This window comes from Carassius carassius, chromosome 9, assembly GCF_963082965.1.
Source record: "Carassius carassius chromosome 9, fCarCar2.1, whole genome shotgun sequence".
Lineage (NCBI taxonomy): Eukaryota > Metazoa > Chordata > Actinopteri > Cypriniformes > Cyprinidae > Carassius > Carassius carassius.
The window spans coordinates 19,447,810-19,472,538 of NC_081763.1; the positions used below are offsets into that span (position 1 = coordinate 19,447,810).

General features: G+C 42.7%; 1 protein-coding gene across 3 annotated transcripts; it reads left to right on the forward strand.

The window, feature by feature from the left end:
• The first annotated feature begins 745 nt into the window (after positions 1 to 745).
• Positions 746 to 23,780, forward strand: LOC132149218 (next to BRCA1 gene 1 protein-like). 3 transcript variants are annotated; one of them, XM_059558240.1, is made up of 21 exons: positions 746 to 984; positions 2,096 to 2,158; positions 2,319 to 2,337; positions 2,475 to 2,497; positions 2,936 to 3,124; positions 3,493 to 3,570; positions 4,440 to 4,636; positions 4,812 to 4,937; positions 5,018 to 5,221; positions 7,835 to 7,994; positions 8,083 to 8,352; positions 8,892 to 9,020; positions 9,128 to 9,203; positions 9,372 to 9,482; positions 9,567 to 9,740; positions 20,397 to 20,594; positions 20,738 to 21,155; positions 22,294 to 22,376; positions 22,569 to 22,638; positions 22,766 to 22,862; positions 23,213 to 23,780. In XM_059558240.1, the coding sequence occupies exons 1-21, from the start codon at positions 883 to 885 to the stop codon at positions 23,384 to 23,386; spliced, it is 2,961 nt and encodes a 986-aa protein (XP_059414223.1). In that variant the 5' UTR covers positions 746 to 882; the 3' UTR covers positions 23,387 to 23,780. The 3 variants fall into 3 exon arrangements, with proteins under 3 accessions (XP_059414223.1, XP_059414222.1, XP_059414224.1); XM_059558239.1 differs by having other exon boundaries at positions 747 to 984; positions 2,936 to 3,166; XM_059558241.1 differs by lacking the exon at positions 2,475 to 2,497 and having other exon boundaries at positions 967 to 984; positions 2,936 to 3,166.
• The last annotated feature ends 949 nt before the right edge of the window (positions 23,781 to 24,729 follow it).

The window sequence follows — 24,729 nt, forward strand, 5'->3', positions numbered from 1 at the left end:
ATTTTTATAATGTTCCAGAATAAAGCACAATAAAAAATACCAATGCAAAGCACAAATATTAAATTCACATCATAAATGTGTTAATCAAAAACACAATTTTGTGCCACCAGAAAAATTAGGCCAGGAAAGGCAATGGAATTGGTGACCCCTGCTGGTGATAGAATTTACTGCCGTGGAATTTACTTGGAATTTTTTTTTTCCCACCTCAGGAAAGTTTAAAATAGAAACAAAAGAAAAATAAACATATAGACACACATAGTATACTAAATTGACATAAATGTTCAGATAGATGAATAATTCACTCAACTGATGAGTGATCAACAAAGTGATATTGATACAGTGAACAGATGTTTTAAGAAAGAGGTATGGAGAAACAGGTAAGATCACATTTACCCTTTATGTCTATGCTTGTAGACGCCTGGAAATCTGTGATGACCAATCAGAAGCCAGGACCGGAACTTTAAAAAAAAATCAAAAAATTCAAAAACTTTCCCTTAGAAAGTAAATATGTTCAGTTCACTTGCTGGGTGAATAGACTTAGGTTATTTATAAATGTACCACACACTAACCAACTTTATTTCTCTATTATTTATGGATCAAATTATTGACGATAACAGTGTTTTGTAAATATTGTGCTAAGTAAATATTTTACGTTAACATTCACGATGTTACCGATTAAAATTAAACAGTACTGCACATTAGATTGTTTTGTTTTGAGTGACGTCAGACATTTTCCTGTCAGCTGACGCGGTGGGCGTGTCTGCGTCGCTGATGTAAACAGAAAGGACCATTTTGATCAGAGAAATCTAGAAGCCAGGGCACAGTAACTCATCAAAGCTTTTCTGGTTTCACCTATGCAACGCCTTAAATAGTACTCGCGCCATGGACTTCTATATCAATCTAAAGGTGAATTTCCGAGGGAATGCGAAGAGTTTCTTGCTGTCTGGCTCGGAGACGAAGAGCTGGGAGTCTATGGAGGCCATGGTAAGCAGAAGATGATGAGGTGATGTCAGTCTGATTACTCACCTTGATGCCGCAAACACTTTCACCCCGAAGTCATCCGATGTCTGCTTCATGCGATTAGAGTAGTATTACTAGACATCTCTTGTGACAATCACTACTCGGTGTGCTGTTTCTACGAGCAGAATGGCGTAAAAGCTTCATTATTTGGAAAGATTGGGTTAAGCGACCATTTTGATCCCAAAGCGCACGAATTACAGTACATAGCAGCCATATTTATATCTAACAAAATACATTATATCTGACGTGAGCAGACCCTTCATCGATTAGACCACAGTTACACAGGGGTTTGACATCCTGTGAGCAGAGGAAACCTCACGTCTGTAAGTTAGATCTCAGCACTAAGCTCTTAGTTAATGTTGACTTATTGACTGTCTCGAAACACACTAAGCTCCCTTACTACACAGTATAGCTAACGCTACCCAAATGTGTAGCTCAATAGGTTTTGAAACACTGACTGCAAATCTGTTTCAAGCGAGTGTCATTTTGTGGTCTACTTGCAAGCATCGTTTCAGTTTGTAATAATGAACAGCCAGCCAGTTCGACGTGGCGACTGGCGACTGGACAGTCAGGGTCTAAATAACCCTGAATGGGTTAATTTGGAATACCACTGTACACTATCTCAGTTATTACAAGGCTACTTATCAAATACGTACAATAATATTATAAAATAATAATTTAAGTTTATATTTACCTAATTTGCTTACTTGTGGAGACCGCGGAGAAACAGCACAGGTTGCCCGGATGAGTGGTCGTCGGTTAGCCTTGTCATTTTTCAAAATATTTGTCGACATTGTCCAATCAGAATCAAGTATAAATCTCATCAAAAGTCAGTAGCCCCTCACTGCAGAACACAAGGTCCAGGGGCGTGGCTGGATCCACATCTAGGGGGTTTTAGGGGTGGAGATGGGTGGGTTTAGGGATCAGGGGGTGGAGACAGGTATGTTTAGGGATATGTAAGGTGGGAGAAGTTAGATCTGGATCTAACCACACCCCTGGATCTTGTGTTCTGGAGTGAGGACCATCTCCCACAAAGTTGTTACTGAGTTAAGTTTTCTTATCTTCCTTTCTTCAGGTGAAAAGGTCTTTTGGCCTGTGTAATTTTCAACTGACATATTTCGATGAGGAGAATGAAGAGGTGAGGGTGAAGAAGTAAATATTTGTGATGTTCGTTGCATGGCATTCTTAATAACTGCTTTTTCCCCCCAACAAAAGCATGAGACGTACATAATTACAAAATTGTTTATATTATTAGTTAATAATTCCATGCTAATTGTGTATGTAACTGTTTGTTTCAGGTATCAATCAACAGCCAATGTAAGTAAAATGTCTCAATCTATATATATATATATATATATATATATATATATATATATATATATATATATAAATAAATATATTTAAACTCATATAGAGAGTGTCATAACATTAATTGGAGTCTATCTTTTTTTCAGTGGAATATGAAGAAGCCCTGAAGGTAAAGAATTGTTGCTATCTCACTGTTTACTGCATATCACTCAGTTAAAGCAGCGGTCCTTAACCAGGGGGCATCAGAACCTTTGAGAGCAGCCCAATAAGAATTCAAATCATTTAAATTCAAATATATTAAAACAAATGTAATTAAAACATTGAAAGACACTAAAAATAAAGATGTACAACATTAAACCGACATCATATTTTTGCGTTTCTTTTTTGTGACTATAAAATAAGTACCAGAGGTGCATGTCTGCTTAGATAGGAGGCCATTCAAATATTCCATTAGACTAAGGAGGTTATTGGACTAAAAAGGTTGAGTACCACTCATTTAGAGTTGATAGAGTGGCTACCGTGTATTAAACCCTTTGTTTTGCAATGGACAAATGTTCAAAAGCAAATGCACTACATTGATACACTGTGGTTTTGTTTGTAATTGTAGAGTGCTGCACAACAAGGGAACAGACTACAAATGAATGTGTATGAGACAAGGGGCAGTAGAGCCACAGTGCCAGGACCGGGCCCACCACCAGGGTCAGGGGTGGGCTTGGGACAGGTGAAACCTAGTACTGTTGGAGAACCCAAGAAGGGATTCAGGCCTCCTCAGCACTGCTCTACTTTGGCACAAGTGGTGAGTCGCAAAGTTCAGGCTGCAGTTCCAGAGGAAGGATTGGTAAGATTTTATAACCCAATGGTTTTGCACAATCACAGAAGTAGCCACGGTTGTTCAGTAACGTTGTATTAAATTATAGGCTGCTATTTATTTGGAATGGTGCATTATACTATTATAATTAATCTTAATGATAAAACATTAATGTTCTGATGGTAAAACCAAATAATGGAATTGAATTCTGATTACAATTTTAATGTTATTTGCATGAAATTTGATATTCATTTGATAAAGGTTTCCAGACTGTTGATTATTATAATTTACACCATTGTAAATTAATTACTGGTGTGTCACATATTCTATTTGAATGTCCTGCTTTTGTTTTAAAGGTAATTGTTAATGAAGTCAAAGGAGGGAAGGCAGAGGATAAGACCCCTCCAGCCTGGTTCACTTCATACATGGAAAAGGTTGGAGAAACAAAACTTGAAAATCAACTTGAAATTAAAATCCTCCCTATCTGTTTTCTTAAAGCATGTTATTGATCTTATTGTGGACAAACCATTATTAAGATTTGAGCACTAAATCAGCATACTAGAAAAATTTCTGAAGGATTGTGCAGATATTTTATTTTTAAATATTTGCTTCGACCTCACAATTTTTATTAACATATAAGTCATAGCTTGATCTTCTAGAGCAACGGTAGACTTCTGTCTGGTGTTATAATCTGGATGTCTTCAATCATTTTGTCTGCATTAAACTTACAGTTGACTGCAAGCTCGTATTCAGAGCTGCCTCCATCCAATAAACAGCCAATGCATAGAACCACATCCCCGCCCCACATTTGTTTATAATCGTTTCACTCGGATGTACAGCTCAATATGAAAGAAAAGATCTGTTACTACTTCCATTATACTGCAATTTTAAGAGTTGGCAAATGTTGTACTGTCTCATAGTTTTTGAATGGATACTTCACCTGAAAAAATTAAACTTAGGGTAGTTCACCCAAAAATTAAAATTCAGTCATTATTTGCTCATACTCAAGTTGTTCCAAACATGTATGGAACATGTACATGTATTTTCTTTTGAACATCAAAGAAGATATTTTGAAGAATGTGGATAACCAAACAGTTTCTGGTCCCCATTGACTTCCATAGTATGAAAAATAAAATACTGTGGAAGACATTGGGAACCAGAAAATCTGTCAATGACAGAATTTTGATTTTAGGGTGAACTATCCCAAGTGTCATTCTGATAGTTTTAGCAGTGGAGACAAATCCTAATATTGGAAATGTTTGTGTCTCAATTTTTTCTCTTCAAAATATGATAACTTCCACAGTTTAAGGATCAAGTGGTTAGGGAAGCTGTAGAGAAGATTTGTAGGGAGTTCTCTGGACAATGCTGCATCCATAAGCCAGTGGGAGCAGATCCCCAGGTTCCTGAGGTCACCTCATCCACTCTGCCTGGGGCCCCAAGTCCAGCTCCAGCCTGCAGTAGCTGTCGGGGCCAGACCACCGGCGGTGGATACCAATGCAGGTTAGAGAGCTCTCTGTGATGTGGATGTCTGTATCTGAATCTTATGCTAATATAATTGCTTCAAAGAGAGACATATGATTGCATGAGACATATAATTTATAACTGGATGCCTGGTCTAATGTGTGCCTTTCATTTCTGTTTCCTTTTTTATGTTTCATTGTTTCTTTCTGCACAGTGTGTGTACCTCCTGCACTCTGTGTGAGCCATGTAGCTTCTCACATGATCCAAGCCACAACCTTGTGAGAGCCAGAACTCCCCTGTCTATTCCTGAGCACGGTTCCCCAGCACCAGATCACAGCAGGTGGGCATTTGTCCTCTGCTTTAGGTTGTCTTGGTTTTAAAGTTCAGAATAGTTAAACATATTTTACTCTACGACTGAAGGTTCTACAGAAGGGGTGACCGGAGCTTTCGTAAGGCTGAAAAGCAGCGTCTTAAAGCTGAGAAGCGCCAGCTCAAGGCGGAGGTGAAGGAGATCAGGAAGCAACTGAGAATGGAGAGGAGGGGGCTGCAGTGGAGCACTGCTGGAGAAGGGAGCTCTTCACCCGTCCTGCTGCAGCCACGTGCCACACAGGCAAATAGCCCAGAGTAAGAGCTTACACCCCTTTACCACCTGAGGAAGAGCATATTAAAGTGATAGTTCCCCCAAAATTGAAACTTCTGACATTTACTCAACGACATGTTGTTCCAAACTTGTATGATGTAATTTTTTTAAGAATCATTAATGCCATGAATAAATACCTGATGCCTTTTTGGCAGCTTTCCCCCCTTCCATCATATTAGTCCTATATTAAAATTTCAACTGCTTAATAGGGGTGTGCAATATATATAAACGTAGACTACAATAATATCGTAATTGTTGTTTAAACAATATGCGATTTGACATTGTTGAGTCTACGCAAAAACACACCCAAAGAGTGCAAGCATACACTGAGATGTAGGTTAGAATAATGTGTAAGCACATTTTTGAGTTAACGCATTCACTGTGTGATGTAGTCCATTAAAAATACACTTAGGCCTCATTTACACTGCCAGTTAAATGTGACCCAATTCCGATTTTTTGCTCATATGTGACACAGATCGGATCTGTTCTATGACAGTGTAAACGTATTAGAAATGCATGCTTTCAGATATTTCGAAATCAGTGGAAATAAATAGGATATAAATCAGATATGTGCCAATGCAACTGCCATGTAAACAGGCAGATCAGATTTACTGAGGCATTATGTTCTGTACATCATCAAAACTGTGACAATTTGGTACTTCTCCGCGGTTTGTGACCCATGCTGGCAAAATTAATTAATGTAAATTTGTATGGGCTATTTTGATCTACAGACAAAAAAAAAAAAAAAACGTTTCTGAGAGGATTACCTTTTCTCCGCTTGCTTCTACCGCTGACTGTCATCCGAAGTGCATGCATATAACATTCCCGATAAATACACATTTACAGAATTACAGTATTTCAGTTTTCACACAAACATAATCTATTCTGTCTTAAGTGAACACTTTGGGAACTGTTGGGGGGAAAACATCTGATGTGTAACATTATAGTACATCCGTGCATTACAGTATAGGACATCTGTATCATGTATCATAATGTTAATCTAACAATAAAAGAAAAGAGGAACTCGCTCGCTGCACTTCATTGAACTGCTTTTGTAGTATTAATAATCAATTAATTTGTAATGAACACACTTAAGTTATTTTTACATTTGATTGTTTGTTTTTCATACATGAATGCTTAAGTTTAGATATAAATTGATAAAGGTAATGCATTATTTGTATGTTTGTTTTTTTATGCAATTTGTTTTTTTTTTGCATCTGTTCTCATTTATAATAGCGAAGATAAAATAAAAAATAGCTGTATTGTGTGATTATTAATATAGTAATTAATAATAAGAAAAGACAGAGGACTTCACTTCAAACGGGTGTGGCGCAGTCATTTTTTTGTGAGATTCCAACAAATCATAAATCATTTTGAAGGTCTTTTTTAATGGAGAAAGTTTTTTTTTTTTTGCTCATTGTGACTCCTCTTGTCAGCACAGGTCACATTATTCTCAGGAGGAAGCATGTTGAGCCGGTAAATGACAACAACAATGAATCAATCAGCTGTTTGAACTAATCGGTTGAATGAAGACTCAATGACCCACTCATGAAGTGATTTGCCACCTACTGCCAATTTTAGGTTTATATTTAAAGTATATTTTCCCTTTCTCCCCAAAAATAATTTCAGATATCACTATTATACGTTTTGATTTTAAAATATCAAAACATTATTTATGCATTTATAACTGGAGGGTTACTGCATTCATGTACTACATTGGTAAACAGTCTGTGTAAATGCATCTAAATGCCAATTTTAGATTCTGTGCCAGCACTGCATTGCAAAATAATTTCCCAATAATGGCCCAATAATTTCTTTATATTAAAATTTTTAAGAATTAAACAATTTTACAGAAGTTGATACATACATTTATTTAGGTTAGAAAAAAAGTACTTAGAAAGGTGAAAATGCCCATTAAAGGTACAAATAAATTTAGACTAATTAGAAAATTGCATTTCTGTTACTCTTGCAAACTAATCAACACACAGAACATGAAGAATATCAAAAGCCTTGGGACTCAGCTATCCACACCAGTCTTAAACCTTTCAAAATACCAGCACAATAACATGCCCAGAAAAATCAAGTCTACTTATCATTATCGAGAATCAAACACCCCTGCTGCATAAGGTGTTTTTCTGGCATTTGAGAATAAAGCTATCTATTCTAATTCTTATTACCCCATCATGACTGGCTGAGCCATGTTAAAGTGTAATGTAGGGCCCCATGTGTTAATGTAGTCAATTACCTGGCTGACACCAGAAAAACTTTGTATTTTTTATTTGTACTGATATTTAATTATATTTCATCATTTATTAATATATAGTATAATAATTAAAATAAAATGTTATATTATTAATACAAAACGTCTGTTAAAATTATTATAATTTTTATTTTTTTAAAGAAATTAATAACGACACATTAGATCAAAAATCACAAGAGACCAAAAAGAAATTTACAATGTTACAAGAAATATTATGTCAGCCCCACAAAGGAAAGAAAAACTCCCCAAAGTATTATTTTGCTGAACTGATCACAAGAGTTTAAAATGTAATTAGTGATGATAAGATGCCATTTAATTTACACTATCTTGGTTGCAGTCGTCCTAAACGTCCATGCCCACTTGCTGTGCCAGCTATGACAGCTCTACTCTTGGATGAAAACCTGCCTGATGGATCACGACTGCCTCCTGGGACCAAGTTCATCAAATACTGGAAAATGAAGAACAGTGGCAGAGTGTGCTGGGACTCTGAGACCAAGGTACACTTTGACTCTCAAACAGACACACACAAATCTGTATACACACAAGAGAAAATTGGAACCTGATTGTGTCAAATCTCGTCCTCAGTTGAAGTTTATGTGGGGGAACTTGGCAGTGGGCTCCGGTGAAAGATGGCGGGAGGTCGCAGTACCCACACTACAGCCAGGTCAGGTGGGTGTCATCAGTGTGGCACTTTGTGCTCCGACGTTAGAGGGCACCTATACATCCCATTGGCGCCTGGCACACAGAGAAGAGCAGTTTGGACCACGTGTTTGGTGCAGCATCGTTGTGGATCCACATGCTCCTACAGCTATCTGTGCTGACGGGCTACTGGTGTCTCCCTGTGTCACCCCACAGGTAAGAGAACGGTCAAGAGACAGTCTCAACCAACCCAGAAATCTTCTTTATATCTGCAGATGTTCTAATGTACACAGGAATATATAAAATGGTAAAATCAGTGTTATTATCATAAGAAGAAATTAAATTTAATCTAAATTAAAAAAAAGAAAATTGTTAAACCTAGCAAAACTGGAGGAACACAGAAACTGTACTAAAATACATTTTCCTGACTCCAAAACTAAACTAAAATAAAAACAAATCATTGTAGTTTGCAATACAGCCCTCCTGCAGTAAACATGAAAAAATCTGGTCAACTTTTTAAAATGAAACCAGTTTAACTTTCGCAGCCCTGAAATTACTAAAGCTAAAAATAAAAACTGAAACTACAAAACTATAAATATAATGGAAACTAAACTAAATTGAAAAGACAAATTGAAAATAAAAAATGGGGCCCAAAAATAATATCTTTTAGGTTTTTGGCCAGTATAAAGCTATTTTTAGTTTAGTTTTGTAATTTTTTTTTCTGTAGCCATTTTCACCCTGTCTGGCACTTTCAGGAGAAGTCTTCCCACACTCTTGAGAGGGAGGAGAAACGCCGGGCCCCAAGGGAACAACTGCTTTTGTCAGTAAACCAGGACTGTGATCAGGAATTCTACATTCCATCTATAGACTTACTCACAGCTCAGGTATGACCAAACAACATTCAGCATGATTCACAAGACCCATCATGTTTGATGAAGAAAGTTTGACTCCATTGTCAATTCCATACTCTCTGTTATGTTTTTTTACTTAGGACTTACTGTCTTTTGAACTGCTGGACATCAACATTGTGCAAGAGTTGGAGAGTGTGCCTAACAACACTCCTGCAGGTAACTTCAAATCTGGAATAAGTCTGTAAGGTGTTTCTAAAAATGAGAATGAACGGCTTTTATGGATTATGCATATACATTTTTAACCGTCACTTTAAAGAGCAATTGTATAGATTTCTACCTTTTCTAATATATTCTCGCTCTCTTCATCTCTGTAAATATATGAAGACATTACTCCATGCATATCACCTATGCCCCATGAGGGACCTCTACAGGAAAAACCAACACTGGGACTCATCCAAGAGGAAACAGAAGCCCAAGGGGTCAGCAGCATCCTGGGTAAACATTCGACTCTTGTCTCTGTGTGTTGCTGTTAGTAATTGTATAGCTTGTTATATTTATGAACCACTTCTGATGTCATACTCACAGATGTGGCCCAGGGAACAGAGTTAGAGGGCATCCCAGCACAAGAGAAAGGAGAGGAGATCATCACTGGGCCTCAGTTCGTCAGTCCATCTGTTATCCGCTCTCTCACCCTGGAAGTGACCCGTGAAATAGCAAAGCATGGGGCGCTTTGTGGGAGATGCCCAGCTAAAGGTTTGTGGTGGCTGCTGTGGGAAGATGTACCTTTTTGCTTTTCCTGGAAATAACAGTAATTTTTTTTTATTGGTAGCACATCAGTCAATTTCAAAGCTTCTCACTTGAACATGTGTAATTAGAATGTGAATTATGTAGAATAACTTTAATGGTACTTTTTCATTTTAGTGTTGATTTAGTCCCTAGTCCCTTTCCCTAGTAAGCATTTTGTAGTAAAACTATACACTACTGCTTAAAAATTTGGCAAGCAACAATTGCACTTCAACTTGACAAAAGGGAAGGGGCCATATAGCAGTTTGCTCAGAGTGCAATTCGTCAGAATTGTTCTCCTTCAGCAAAGAAAATCTCCTTGCTGGAAGAAAGAAGCCAAAGCAAGAATCTCAGCCTGCTGCTTGCCATAGAAAATACCCTGCAGAGGAAGATCGCCTAGCAAGCCTTCCCTAGGGGCCATCCAGCGACTGAAAGAGCAAATTTCTTGTTACAGTGTTGCTAATTTTTCAGCGTGAGTTTGCCCTGCACGCTTCACACAGGAAAAGTGAGCACACCACTTGCCTAGGCCGTGCCCATACTGAGGCTGTGCTCACTGAGTCATGCTCTCATAGTGAGAGCAGTCTGAGGGTGGGTTCACACTTGAAGGTTAAATATAGAGTTGGCGCCGGTACAGGATGGCTGCCTCCGTGACGTGCTCTGCATATGTTTTTGTCTTTTTGTTAGTTTGTCCTGTCTTTAGTTATATTCCTGCAATCAGTTTCACCAGGGATGCACTGCTGAACATTCGGCAGAACGCACCACAAGATGTTTTTCCGGATTTTAATTATTCAGACGTTTTACTGAACATTGTTATCGGAGGAGCAGCAGCGCTGATCAAGCGCTTCAGGACGCGCAGGCGGGGAAAGCGAGCGGGAGCGCTCGTCAGACTCAGGAAGCGCGGATTTCGAACGCCGTTGCCTAGCATCCATCTGGCAAATCTACGCTCTCTACCCAACAAAACGGACGAACTCCTTCTGCTTTCTCGGACAAATAAGGATTTCACACACTCTGCTGCTCTGTGTTTCACGGAAACCTGGCTGAATGACGCCATACCGGACAGCGCGCTCCATCTGCCGGGCTTTCAGCTGTTTAGAGCGGATCGCGACGCAGAATCAACGGGGAAATCGCGCGGCGGCGGGACATGCTTTTACATCAATGAACGGTGGTGTACAGATGTAACTGTGTTAAAGAAGATGTGCTGTCCTGATCTAGAAATGCAGTTTGTCAACTGCAAGCCGTTCTATTCGCCGCGGGAGTTTCACTCGCTCATTCTGGTTAGTGTTTACATCCCTCTGCAAGCGCAAGTAAGTCTGGCTTTACAGAAACTCGCTGATCAGATCACAGAGACAGAAGAACAACACCCGGACTCTGTTTTAATCATTCTCGGGGACTTTAATAAAGCCAATCTCTCCTGTGAACTGCCAAAATACAGACAGCATGTTACCTGTCCCACCAGAGACAGTAATATATTGGATCACTGTTACACCACAATAAAGGATGCATATCACTCTGTTCCACGAGCAGCTTTGGGACGTTCTGATCACCTTCTGGTTCATCTTATACCGACCTACAGGCAGAAACTAAAATCAGCTAAACCTGTATTAAGGACTGTAAAAAGATGGACTAATGAAGCAGAGCAGGATTTACAATCTTTTTTTGACATCACTGACTGGAGTGTTTTTAAAGCTGCTGCCACCGATCTGGATGAACTCACAGAGACCGTAACATCATATATCAGTTTCTGTGAGGATATGTGTATTCCTACCAAGACTCAAGTAAATTACAACAATGACAAACCGTGGTTCACTGCAAAACTCAGACAGCTCCGTCAGGCCAAAGAAGATGCTTACAGGAAGGGGGACAATGTCTTGTATAAACAGGTTAAATACACACTGGAAAAGGAGATCAGAGTGGCAAAGAGGAATTATTCTGAAAAAATAAGGACTCAGTTCACTTCGAACGACTCCGCATCAGTGTGGAAAAGTGTAAAGAAGATCACCAATTACAAGACACCACCCCCCAGCACTGTGGAGAATCAACGACTGGCAGACGATCTGAACGAGTTTTACTGCAGGTTTGAAAGAACACCCATCACCTGCCCTGAACACCTCTCCACACAACCGTTCACACCAATAACAACTCCTGCAACCAACCCTGAATGCCTCTCCACACAACCGTTCACACCAATAACAACTCCTGCAACCCGCCCTGAACACCTCTCCAATCAAGCACTCTCACCATTCACACCTCCTGCATCCCCCCTCTCCCCCACACCTGCAATACAGATCAGCGAGGATGCGGTGCGCCAGGTCTTCCGGAAGCAGAAAAGGAAAAAAGCACCAGGCCCAGATTGTGTTACACCAGCCTGTCTGAAATCCTGTGCTGACCAGCTGGCCCCCATCTTCACAAAGATCTTTAACAGATCGCTGGAGCTGTGCGAAGTCCCTTCATGCTTCAAACGCTCCACCATCATCCCCATCCCCAAGAAACCCAAAATTACAGGACTAAATGACTACAGGCCTGTGGCTTTAACATCCGTAGTCATGAAGTCATTTGAAAAACTGGTGCTGGCCCACCTGAAGGACATCACTGGACCCTTGCTGGATCCTCTTCAGTTTGCCTACAGAGCAAACAGGTCTGTGGACGATGCAGTAAACATTGGACTGCATTATGTTCTGCAACACCTAGACAGACCGGGGACCTATGTGAGGATCCTGTTTGTGGACTTCAGCTCGGCCTTTAACACGATCATGCCAAACGTCCTCCTGCCCAAACTAACTCAGCTCTCCGTGCCCACCTCCATCTGTCAGTGGATCAACAGCTTCCTGACAGACAGGCAGCAGCTAGTGAGGCTGGGAAAATACACATCCAGCACCCGTACAATCAGCACCGGAGCTCCCCAGGGCTGCGTTCTCTCCCCACTGCTCTTCTCCCTGTACACTAATGATTGCACGTCTAAGGACCCCTCTGTCAAGCTCCTGAAGTTTGCAGATGACACCACACTCATCGGCCTCATTCAGGATAGTGACGAGTCTGCTTACAGACAGGAGGTTAAAGAGCTGGCTGTCTGTTGCACTCTCAACAACCTGGAGCTTAACACGCTCAAAACAGTGGAGATGATTGTGGACTTCAGGAGAAACCCCCCTGCACTCCCCCCACTCACCATCATGAACAGCACTGTGACTGCAGTGGAGTCATTCAGGTTCCTGGGCACCACTATCTCTCAGGACCTGAAGTGGGACATTCACATTGACTCCATTGTGAAAAAGGCCCAGCAGAGGTTGTACTTCCTTCGCCAGCTGAGGAAGTTTAACCTGCCACAGGATCTGCTGAAACAGTTCTACTCCACCATCATCGAATCCATCCTCTGCACTTCAGTAACTGTCTGGTTCAGCTCAGTTTCTTAATCTGACCTCAGAAGACTACAGAGGGTAGTCCGGACTGCTGAGCGAATCATCGGCTCAACTCTCCCATCTATTCAAGAACTGTACTTATCCAGAGTGAGTAAAAGGGCTGTTAAAATCACTCTGGACCCCTCACATCCAGCAAACTCCCTCTTTGAACTGTTGCCATCTGGTCGACGCTACAGAGCACTGAGCACCAGAACGACCAGACACAGGAACAGTTTCTTCCCTCAGGCAATCCATCTTATGAACAGCTGATACACACTGAACACAATGAACACACTACACTTTATATTTATATACACATACACTTAATTTATCTAACACACATACTTAGTATACACTTACATTTTGCACATAATAAACATGTACATACATAACTGCATTTTTGTAATATACCTGCCTACAATTGTAAATTTGTATATTGTCATTCCTTATCTACTTATTTGTATTTTTGGTATTTTTATATTCTTTTATTATGTGTTTTATGTTCTGTCGCTGTCATTCTGTTATACTGCGGAGCTTCTGTCACGAAAACAAATTCCTCGTATGTGTAAACATACCTGGCAATAAAGCTCATTCTGATTTCTTCTTCTGATTCTGAAGTTTGGTTTTCTAGGTTTGTTTGGTCTGGACCAAAATGAGAAAACAATACATTTGGTCCTGGTCTGCTTAGCGTTCACACTATCATTTTTTATGGTGAACTTAAAGATACCAAACCTAAATGCATAGTGATACGTTCACAAACTGATTGGTCGGATTGAATGATGTATATTTCGTGACTGAAAAAGTGGTGCTGCGCAGACCGATCTGTGTATGACATCAAAGTTCCCATTTACCAATCGACAGCTGCAGAGTCTGCTCAGTGCCACTTTAAGTTAAATACAACTAATTCCATCTGCTGGACTAAGCGCGCTCATTGTTGCGTGTACATATGATTTTATTTTCACCACCTGTCACAAAGTCACAAAGAGTTCATTAAAGGTACTTTACCTCCTCACAACAACTCTGAGCCCTCTGCTCAGTTTGTTTTGGATACACCGCTCGTTCCGTGTCGTCAATCCATGTTGCATAGTGTCGCATCTTGGCATTACATCTTGTTTTTGGTTCGTTTAGAAGTATTTGATCCGTGTTGTGTTTATATTTTATTCAAAACACTCCAGAGTTTATTCTGAAGCAGAGCGAGACCCATCTTTTCTGCTTGTTTGGTGCACACCAAGGTTGTGATGGCAGCGTTCACACTTACTCAAATGAACCACACTAACAGCAGTCGCACCTGTGTTCGTTTTAATCAAACCAAACATAACAAGTGTGAACACACCCTGTGTCGGGTCTCGGGGCTAATCACCTGTCTTTTTGGTGTGTGTGTGTTGGGATGGTGACAGCTCACCACGTCTGCCTGTTTGTGTTTTCCCCGCCTCCCTTGTTCCCCGTTGTTAACCATAATTGCTCGCCACCTGTTCTCTATGTCCTTCTAATTTTTTCCCCTTTATTATTCCCTGTGTTTCTCTGTCTATTGTCAGACTGTTGTTATTCGTTCCAATAGCTCCGATCATCTAGCAGTTCTTTGTACTCACCCTGTCGTGTCTTGTCCTCAGGCTCCAGTGTGTTTGGCTTATTTCTCTGCTCTAGTTCTTACAAGCCCAGAGCTCCTAGTAGCTTCAGCTGTTCATCCTGTCACTACGAGTGAATCCTGTGAAACGTGACTCATCTGCTGTTCATCCTGTCACTGCGAGTGAAACCTGTGGAGCGTGACTCTTTCTTCTCTGTCTCCGCTTTGTGAATAAAGCCTTGAGTTTACCCGCACCTGAATCCAGCCTGCTTTCTCCTGACAGAACAGTCTGACCATATTATGGATTCAGCGGGATCTGGTCCGCTTCGCGCGGCTCTCGCTCAACAGGGAGTGTTGATCGGGCAGCATGCCACTCAGCTCAACACCACCGCGCTGGATGTGGAAGTTCTCAGTGCCCGAGTCTCCGAACTCCTCACACGGGTGGACGATCTTCAGCAAGAGGCAACGAGCCGGGGTCCCGTTCCTCACACCGGTATGTCACACGAGTCCGAACCCCATGCCAACAATCCGCCAGTCTACGATGGCGATCCTAACGCCTGTCAAGCGTTTCTCTCCCAATGCTCGCTGGTGTTTTCTCTGCAGCCCCGGCGTTACGCTAATGAAGAGACCAAGGTGGCTTACGTCCTTACACTCCTCTCGGGCCGTGCCCGCGAATGGGGTATCGCCGTTTGGAGATCGCGGGCTCACTGTTGTGCCACTTTCGCGGTTTTCAGTCAAGAGATGGCCAAATTGTTTGATCGCTCTGCTCAGGGTGACGAGGCGGCGGCCCAGTTATCACGACTGTCTCAGGGGAGGAGCTCCGTGACTGACTTTGCTATCCAGTTCCAGACTTTAGCTGCGGCATGCGGCTGGAATGAGAGCGCGCTGCGCGCTCGTTTTCTTGAGGGGTTGGATTTCGCCATTTCGGATGAGCTTGCGGCCATAGAGCTCCCGCGGGAATTGGATAGGCTCATTAGTCTCATGCTCCGCATTGAGGGTCGTCTCAGCCGGCGCCGCAAACAACGGCAAACACCCGCCCCGTGGCGCCACCTAGAGTTCTCTTCAGCCAGTTTAGTCAGCCGACAGCCCTCGGAGGAGGAGCCCATGCAGTTGGGTCGTCTACGGCTTACACCACGGCAGAAGCAGGAGCGTCTGTTGTCGGGGGCGTGTCTATACTGCGGCAAGGGAGGCCACTTCGCCCTTCAGTGCCCATTAAAGGGCCAGGGTCCACCAGTGAGGCGGAGCGTCCTGGTGGGCACGGTTCTCAGCTCAAGCTCTCCTGCAACACGCACTCAGCTGCCGTTCCAACTCTCCTTCCAGAGTCATTCACACACTGGACTCGCCCTTGTGGACTCAGGGGCTGAGGGGAACTTCCTTGATGCTGCCTCTGCTCAACGTTGGAAGATCCCGCTTGTTCCTTTGGCTAGCCCCGTTTCAGCATGGTCATTAGCTGGCCGTCCCCTTACCACCATCACCCACGTCACTCCCAAGATAGACCTCCATATTGCTGGCAGTCATCATGAGCGGATTGAACTGTTTATTATTGATTCCCCTAAGGCTCCTATAGTTCTGGGACACCCATGGTTGCACAAGCACAATCCCCACATTGATTGGGTCTATAATTCTGTTTTAGCCTGGAGTCAGTCTTGTCACGTGTCATGTTTGGGTGCTGCTTTTTGTCCTGTCTCTGTGTCTTGTGTTCCTCAGGAGGATCCCTCTGACCTGACTGGTGTTCCGGCGGAGTACCATGATCTTCGGGCGGTCTTCAGTAGGGCCCGGGCCACCTCGCTACCTCCGCATCGCCCCTACGACTGTGCCATTGATCTCCTCCCGGGCTCTTCTCCGCCTAAGGGTCGTTTATATTCCCTTTCAGGTCCAGAGAGAGAGGCCATGGACAAGTACATACGTGAGTCACTTCAGGCTGGGCTCATCCGCCATTCCTCCTCTCCCGCTGGTGCAGGGTTTTTCTTTGTTCAGAAGAAGGACGGCTCCCTGCGCCCTTGTATTGATTACAGAGGTTTGAATGACATTACTATCAAGAACAGGTACCCCCTACCTTTAATGTCTTCTGCTTTTGAATTGTTACAGGGAGCTCGGGTCTTCACCAAGTTAGACCTGCGCAACGCCTACCACTTGGTGCGCATTCGGGAGGGGGATGAGTGGAAGACGGCATTTAACACCCCTTCGGGACACTACGAGTACTTGGTTCTTCCGTTTGGTCTGACCAATGCTCCAGCCGTTTTCCAGGGACTCGTCAACAGCGTGTTGGGTGACATGATTAATCAATTTGTCTTTGTGTATTTGGATGATATTTAGATTTTTTCTTCTTCTCTCCAATTACACACCTAGCATGTCAGACGGGTTCTCCAGCGGTTACTAGAGGACCAGTTGTTTGTCAAGGCGGAGAAGTGCGAATTCCACGCTGAGTCTGTTACGTTCCTTGGCCATATTATTTCTACGGAGGGGATCAAGCCTGATCCCGCTAAGATTGAAGCTGTTGCTCAGTGGCCGGTCCCTGACTCCCGGAAGGCTCTGCAGCGTTTCCTGGGTTTTGCCAACTTCTACCGGCGTTACATTCGGAATTTTGGTCAGATCGCTGCACCGCTGACAGCCTTAACCTCCACTAAGGTGTCTTTCAGGTGGAACCGGGAAGCGCAGGTAGCCTTTGACATTTTAAAGTCCCGTTTTGTCTCTGCACCTATTCTGATGGTTCCAGATCCGGAGGCCCAGTTCATTGTCGAGGTTGATGCTTCTGACGTTGGGGTTGGTGCAGTTCTATCTCAGCGTTCCCTCCATGATGGGAAGGTTCATCCTTGTGCATTCTTCTCTCGTCGTCTCAGCCCTGCAGAACGTAACTATGACATCGGCAACAGAGAGCTGCTGGCGGTACGATTGGCCTTGGGTGAGTGGCGTCATTGGTTGGAGGGGTCAGCGCAGCCCTTCTTGGTCTGGACGGATCACAAGAACCTTGAATACATCCGTTCGGCCAAGAGGCTGAGCTCGCGTCAGGCCCGCTGGGCGCTCTTCTTTGCCAGATTCAATTTCACCCTCTCGTACCGGCCGGGATCAAAGAACACCAAGCCTGATGCCCTCTCTCGCCTGTTCGGTGCTCCGGGGGGGGGGGGGTTTGCGGCCGAGGCCATCCTTCCTGAGGGGGTGGTGGTCGGGGCTCTTTCGTGGGGTATCGAGCAGCGAGTTGAGGAGGCCGGTCGAGGGGTGCAGGTGCCGGGAGAGTGTCCGACGGGCAGGTTGCTGGTGCCGGCTGCGCTGCGCTCTGAGGTCCTTGAGTGGGGTCACTCATCCAGGTTAGTCTGCCATCCAGGTATTCGGAGAACGTTGTCTGCCATCCGACAGCGTTTTTGGTGGCCTACTATGGCCGCAGATGTTAGACAGTTTGTGTTGGCCTGCCCCACATGTGCCCAAAGTAAGCCTGTCAATCGCCCTCCTGATGGTCTACTGCATCCTCTCCCTATCCCTTCCCGTCCTTGGTCACACATTGCCCTTGATTTCGTCTCTGGGCTTCCTCCGTCGAAGGGAAACACTGTAATTCTCACGGTGGTGGATCGCTTTTCCAAAGCGGTTCATTTTATTCCCCTGCCCAAGCTACCCTCCGCCCGGGAGACCGCCCAACTGGTGGTGGATCACGTCTTCTGTCTCCACGGGTTACCGGTGGATGTGGTTTCTGATAGGGGTCCCCAGTTCGTCTCCCGGTTCTGGAGGGAATTTTGTAGACAGATTGGGGCCTCTGCTAGTCTGTCATCTGGTTTTCATCCTCAGACCAATGGGCAGTGTGAGCGGGCCAACCAGGATCTAGGAAGAATGCTCCGCTGTCTAGCATCCAACAATCCGAGTTCCTGGTGTCAGCAGCTCTCCTGGGCAGAATACGCCCATAACACCCTTCCTGCGGCCGCGTCAGGTATGTCCCCTTTTGAGTGTGCTCTTGGTTATAATCCACCTCTGTTCCCATCACAGGAACCCGACGCAGCGGTTCCATCCGCCCTGGCTTTCGTCCAGCGCTGCCGTCGCACCTGGGAGAGAGTCAGGAGGATTTTGGTCCAAGCCTCTGACAGAACCAAGGCTGCAGCTGATCGTCGCCGGTCCTCTCCTCCTACCTATGTGTGTGGTCAACGGGTTTGGCTCTCTACCAAGGATCTGCCTCTCCGGGCGCCTTCTCGTAAGCTGGCACCCAGATTCATTGGGCCTTTCCGCATCACCAAGGTGGTTAGTCCGGTGGCGATCAGGCTCAAGCTCCCTCCTACTCTTGGTCGGGTTCACCCGGTGTTTCATGTTTCCAGGGTCAAGCCTGTGTTCTCTTCCCCCCTTAATCCTGCTTGCAATCGCCCCACCCCCCCACCCCCTCGTCTTGTGGATGGATCTCCTACCTATACGGTTAAGAGATTACTCGATGAGCGGCGCCGCGGCAGGGGGTTTCAGTATCTTGTGGACTGGGAGGGGTATGGTCCAGAGGAGAGGTGTTGGGTGCCGTCCCGGGACATTCTGGACCGTTCGTTGATTGAGGACTTCCGGCGGCATCGAGGTAGGCCCCTTCCTAGAGCGCCAGGTGACGCTCCTGGGAGGGGGGGTACTGTCGGGTCTCGGGGCTAATCACCTGTCTTTTTGGTGTGTGTGTGTTGGGATGGTGACAGCTCACCACGTCTGCCTGTTTGTGTTTTCCCCGCCTCCCTTGTTCCCCGTTGTTAACGATAATTGCTCGCCACCTGTTCTCTATGTCCTTCTAATTTTTTCCCCTTTATTATTCCCTGTGTTTCTCTGTCTATTGTCAGACTGTTGTTATTCGTTCCAATAGCTCCGATCATCTAGCAGTTCTTTGTACTCACCCTGTCGTGTCTTGTCCTCAGGCTCCAGTGTGTTTGGCTTATTTCTCTGCTCTAGTTCTTACAAGCCCAGAGCTCCTAGTAGCTTCAGCTGTTCATCCTGTCACTACGAGTGAATCCTGTGAAACGTGACTCATCTGCTGTTCATCCTGTCACTGCGAGTGAAACCTGTGGAGCGTGACTCTTTCTTCTCTGTCTCCGCTTTGTGAATAAAGCCTTGAGTTTACCCGCACCTGAATCCAGCCTGCTTTCTCCTGACACCCTGAGTCTCGCTCTACTTCGCTTGCGGATCACCTTCTTAAATAAAGGTTGCCCGCTCCTCCCGCTCTCTCGTTTCTCTCCACCCAGCTGCCTCAGAGGAAGAAACAGTGGAGTCATGGGGCTGAGCAACTGGGCTTGAGTGATCTCCCGCCGACACTGGTCCTGCGTGCTTCACTCTCTCCACAGAACTTTAATCCACCAGCGTGTTTTACACATGGTAAATGGTGTCCTTTTGGCAGGTTGAAGTGACATTTGTTCATGCAGCTACACAAATGTGAACAAATCAGGCTTCAGTATCAGAATGAAGAGGACTTTCCCAATAAGCTTGTTAAAACACAATGTTCGTTCCCTTATCTGAGGGAACCTAGGTTACATTAGTGACTGGAGCAATTTTTCTTACAAATAAATTTTGTTCTTATTAACTTTTTATTACTTTTCTGTGAAAATATTGTTCTTCTGAATAAAAGCAAACACCACGGCAGTGGAGTAATGTACATTATTAGCAGTTTTCTTGTGTAGAAGGTAGGTAAAGAGTTTCTAAAATTAATTCTACATCAATTTTTCCCATGTTAAGTGGTGCGTCCAGCCCCCCAAGGTTCAATGTCGCTTTGTGAGAGTACATCAGAAAAGGTTTCAGAAACAGGGCTCATATCTGCTCCAGCCCTACTGAAAGTAGAGATGGCACAAATCTCCAGCCCAGCTTCACCACAGACAGAGACCACTGATATAGCTGCTCCCTTGCTGACGCTTCCAGCAGAGCTCATTAGCGCAGGTACTGGTTCATTCAGAATATTTACTTCTGACCATTATTGTTTTATACATCACAAAATTTGAATTCTTTAAAGGTGATTCAAATAACTTCTTACCAAAGACAGTAATTTTTTAAGCCATTTATGTGATTGTTCTTATGTTTAGATGAGGGTCACGAGTCTGACATCGAGCAGATCCTGGTGGAACCTGCAGGTGGAGATCCTGTAGAAGAGGGGGAGGAGGAAGTGGATAAGAAAGAGCAAGTGAGGGACACAGAAGCAGCTAAGGAAACACGCAGTAGAACTTCATCTGCTTCTTCAGAAGACTATATCATCATCCTCCCAGATTGCTTTGACACCAGCCGTCCATTAGGAGAGTCCATGTACAGCTCAGCCCTGTCGCAGCCTGGAGAAGAGCTTGTAGAGGGGGACAAAGTACAATCAGTGGAGACAGTAGAGCTCCAGAGCCCTTTTGCTGCTGTTAGTGTGGATGCTAATGACATGCTCTGTGCCTCCCAGACTCTGGACGCTGTGCCGCTCACCCCTGTGATTGTAGTGGCTCCAGGATCCTCGATTAAAACCTAGTAAGTTTATACAGAGCAGTACTTGACTGAGCTCAGAGGTCAGTTAAACTAGTGATACATCCAAATTTTGCCAACTGGAAATTTTGCCAGCACTGAAACAGTGATGTATAATTAGGACTTTTCTGGTGATGCAAGTAGTATAAGGTCCACCCAGTTGGCCCAACAAGGTTATCCAATAGTGGCTGAAGGTTATGGGGTAAGGGGACAACATGATCTACTACAGTCAATAATTTCAACAAATTCCATTAAACAGAATCATTTAAAATATAACAATTTATTATCAGTCAGGTAAATCTTAATCCGAAAAATCTATGAGTTAAAGATGCATTATTTAAGATGCATTAATAAAGATACATTACTTAAAAAAAAATACATGGTATGGAGTGTATGCATTGCATTGATCAAGGCCTAGACGTGGAGAGTTTACACCTTTAGGGGACGGATGGTAATCTGCATGAAAGACACTGGGAAAGAGCACACCCTCCACAGTAAACAACATATCTCTTAGGATCAGTATTACCTTTTATTTTACTCCTTGTAAGTTTGAGACAGTTGTACCAGTTGCAATGAGACATTTCAAATGATACCAAACATGATCACTTGATCACGTGAATATCACTTGCATTCATGTGGAAAATTATATTATGATATTGACCATTCAGGATCAAAGTGTCTGAGGGTCTATAAGTCTTACAGTAGCAATATGTAAAATGTGTACAGCTTAAATATCGAGAAGTGGCTCATTGCGAAGGACTTTACTATGAATGTTTTATTTTCATCTGAGAACATGACATGCTGAATGGCATACTGTGTTTAGTTAACCAAATTGAATTGGCCAAATGTTGTGGGGTGGGGGGTTTGTTCTATTTACAAGAAAAATAGGTCATACCATGAAATGAATAAGATTAGGATTCTGCACTATTTCTTGGTCACTAATCAAATTTGTTATCTTGGTCATGTGAGAATGTTCTTGTTTCCAATTTAAGCAGGCAGATTACATTGGCGACTCACAATATTCTGCCACACATTGCTACTCCATATCACAGCCTAGATTTCCTTCACCACGTTCTCATAACTTAGTGTAACTGATACTGATATGTTAAATTTAGCTTAATATATATAAAATCTCTTTATCCAGCAAAGAGACGCAAGGGCAGACAGAACATGGAGCAGAGGAGCAGGAGAGGAGTAATCCTACAGAGCCAGGTGATGAGGAGAAAGGTGAGGGGAAACACAATGGGATATTGAAGTATTAAACCATGCCAGGTTGTGAATTAGTGCCTTTTTGAATGAATATGAGACAAAAGAGACAGTATGATAAAAGATATACAAAACTACATTTGAAATTTGATCTGTTTTTTATTTATTTATTTATTTTTATTTATATATATATATATATATATATATATGTAGACTCTGAGCCTAATCAACCTGACCCGGAGAACTCAGTAGCATCTGTTAAGTCTGAAACAGAAGAGCTCAGGTGAGTTACACTGCACACAACCACACGTTTCGTCCTCATGGAAGTTCATCAAGGAAAATTATTGCATTGTCTGTTTTTATTTCTATCGCTTGGACTCTTATTCTTTCTCAATATTGAATTTCCTCAGGGCTAATAGCATTACAGGTGGATTGGTGAAGGGTGCTCTGTCCGTGGCAGCATCTGCCTATAAAGCTCTTTTCACTGGACAGACTGGGTCTGAGAAGGTGAGTTTAAGAGCCATTCATATGGGATGCAGAATTGGAAAAAATTTTTTTTCTAAGCTTCTTTAAACTTGACAAAGCATCTATGAATGTGGCAGCAGTGTGAGATGCTGAACAATCTCCTCTTCTGTCCTATACTAAAAAGGAATAAAAAATAATACAATTGTATACTTCATTACTTGTTATTATAAACCGTATAAATGGAAAAAGTAAATTTATACAAGTTTATAAAAAGATTGTGCTTAAAGGGGATTAATTTATATCAAACTATGATTCAAATGTATTTTGCCACTGTGTAAAAGTGTACAGTGCAATATTTGGGACATATATCAGTAGTTTTTTGGGTTGTGTAGCTCCCAGAAGATGCAGCTTCTCATGACGCCATGATGGCTGTGCTGGTAGAGATGGGCTTTGGTGACCGGGCGCTAAATCAACGTCTGCTAGAGAAACACAACCGCAACCTGCTGGATGTGGTAAATGAACTGGTGCAGATGACTGACAACGACTGGTACACAACACGCTACTAAGATACTGGTCAATTATTTTTGTTTCTCTCATATCTCTGTTTTTTTTCTTTCTCTGTGCAATCAGCAGTCCATTCCATGATACAGACGTTCATTCCACCTGGGTTGTAAATATAGTGTGTGAATCTGTCTGCTCCAAAGTGTAACCGATAATCATTAGAGAAGCAGTTCATCATCATTATAACTGTGCTTGTTAAAGTTTGTTGTTAGTGGGCATTAATGTTTTCACTGATGATCATGGGTAGCTAATGAACACTAATAGGTAATTAATAATCCAAAGCTATTCAAGAAATATGTCATGCTTTTAATAAAAACATTTTAAAAGATAGTTTAATTAACAACAAAATATTCTAATAGTTAAACTATGAAAAGCTCTGCAGTCTGACTGGACATTTTTAATATGTAGAGTGGTTTGTGTTACCACGTTAAGAACAGGTTTTGGAAAAGTGCAATCAATCTGGCTTTGTGTGGACTCTTAATCATCAGCCAAGACCAAATAGATGAATCACTCCTTTACATGGACACAAGATGATAAATTAAACTATTTCTTACTGGAGAAGTCAATATTAAGTTTAGTGTGTGAATGTTTTTTTCCTCAGTAATTTTGAACTGTTGTTGCTTATAATAGATGTGGGAATTATTATTGTTATTATATTAAAGACTATTGATTTGTTTCTACAAAGTCCATGAAATAGGGCATATACTGCACTTTGTTAATGCATTGGCATTTAAATATATATAAAATGTCACCGCTTAAAGCAACAATACATTTGATTAGTTAAGCGGACTGAACTGGAGAGTGTAGAGTGTATTAATTCATGCTTTAAACGGTTAAAGAGGCAAATGCAATCATGACATATTTAACTCCAATTTTACATGGTAGGACACATCAAAGTGGGAGACAAAACAGTCAACTGTTCATTCCAAAAAAAAACAAAAAACATGCAAATGATATATTTTGATAATTAAATAGCTATTGTATTTAGTGTGATGAAGAATGTATCTCAGCACTTTTCTTCAGCGGTTGATTTTGAACTACCTACTGTCTAGAGCAGGAGTCACCAGCTGGCAGACTCCAGTCCGAATCCGGGCCGCAAAGCCTTTTGACATAATGAAATAAATGCCAAACGCTGTTTTATAATAAAATCAAATTTATATCAAGCACATCAAGGTAATTACGGTAGAGCCGTTTGGGTCCTACGGTGGCACATTTCACTACTGCAGTTTTATCTGTTGGTACGTTCAGAAGTGCAGTGAAGAGAGCAGAGCGCAGACATGAAACTTTCAGTGAGTGAAAACAATGACGTTCTCGAAAATGAGGAAAGTTTAATTTAGTTGTATCAAAT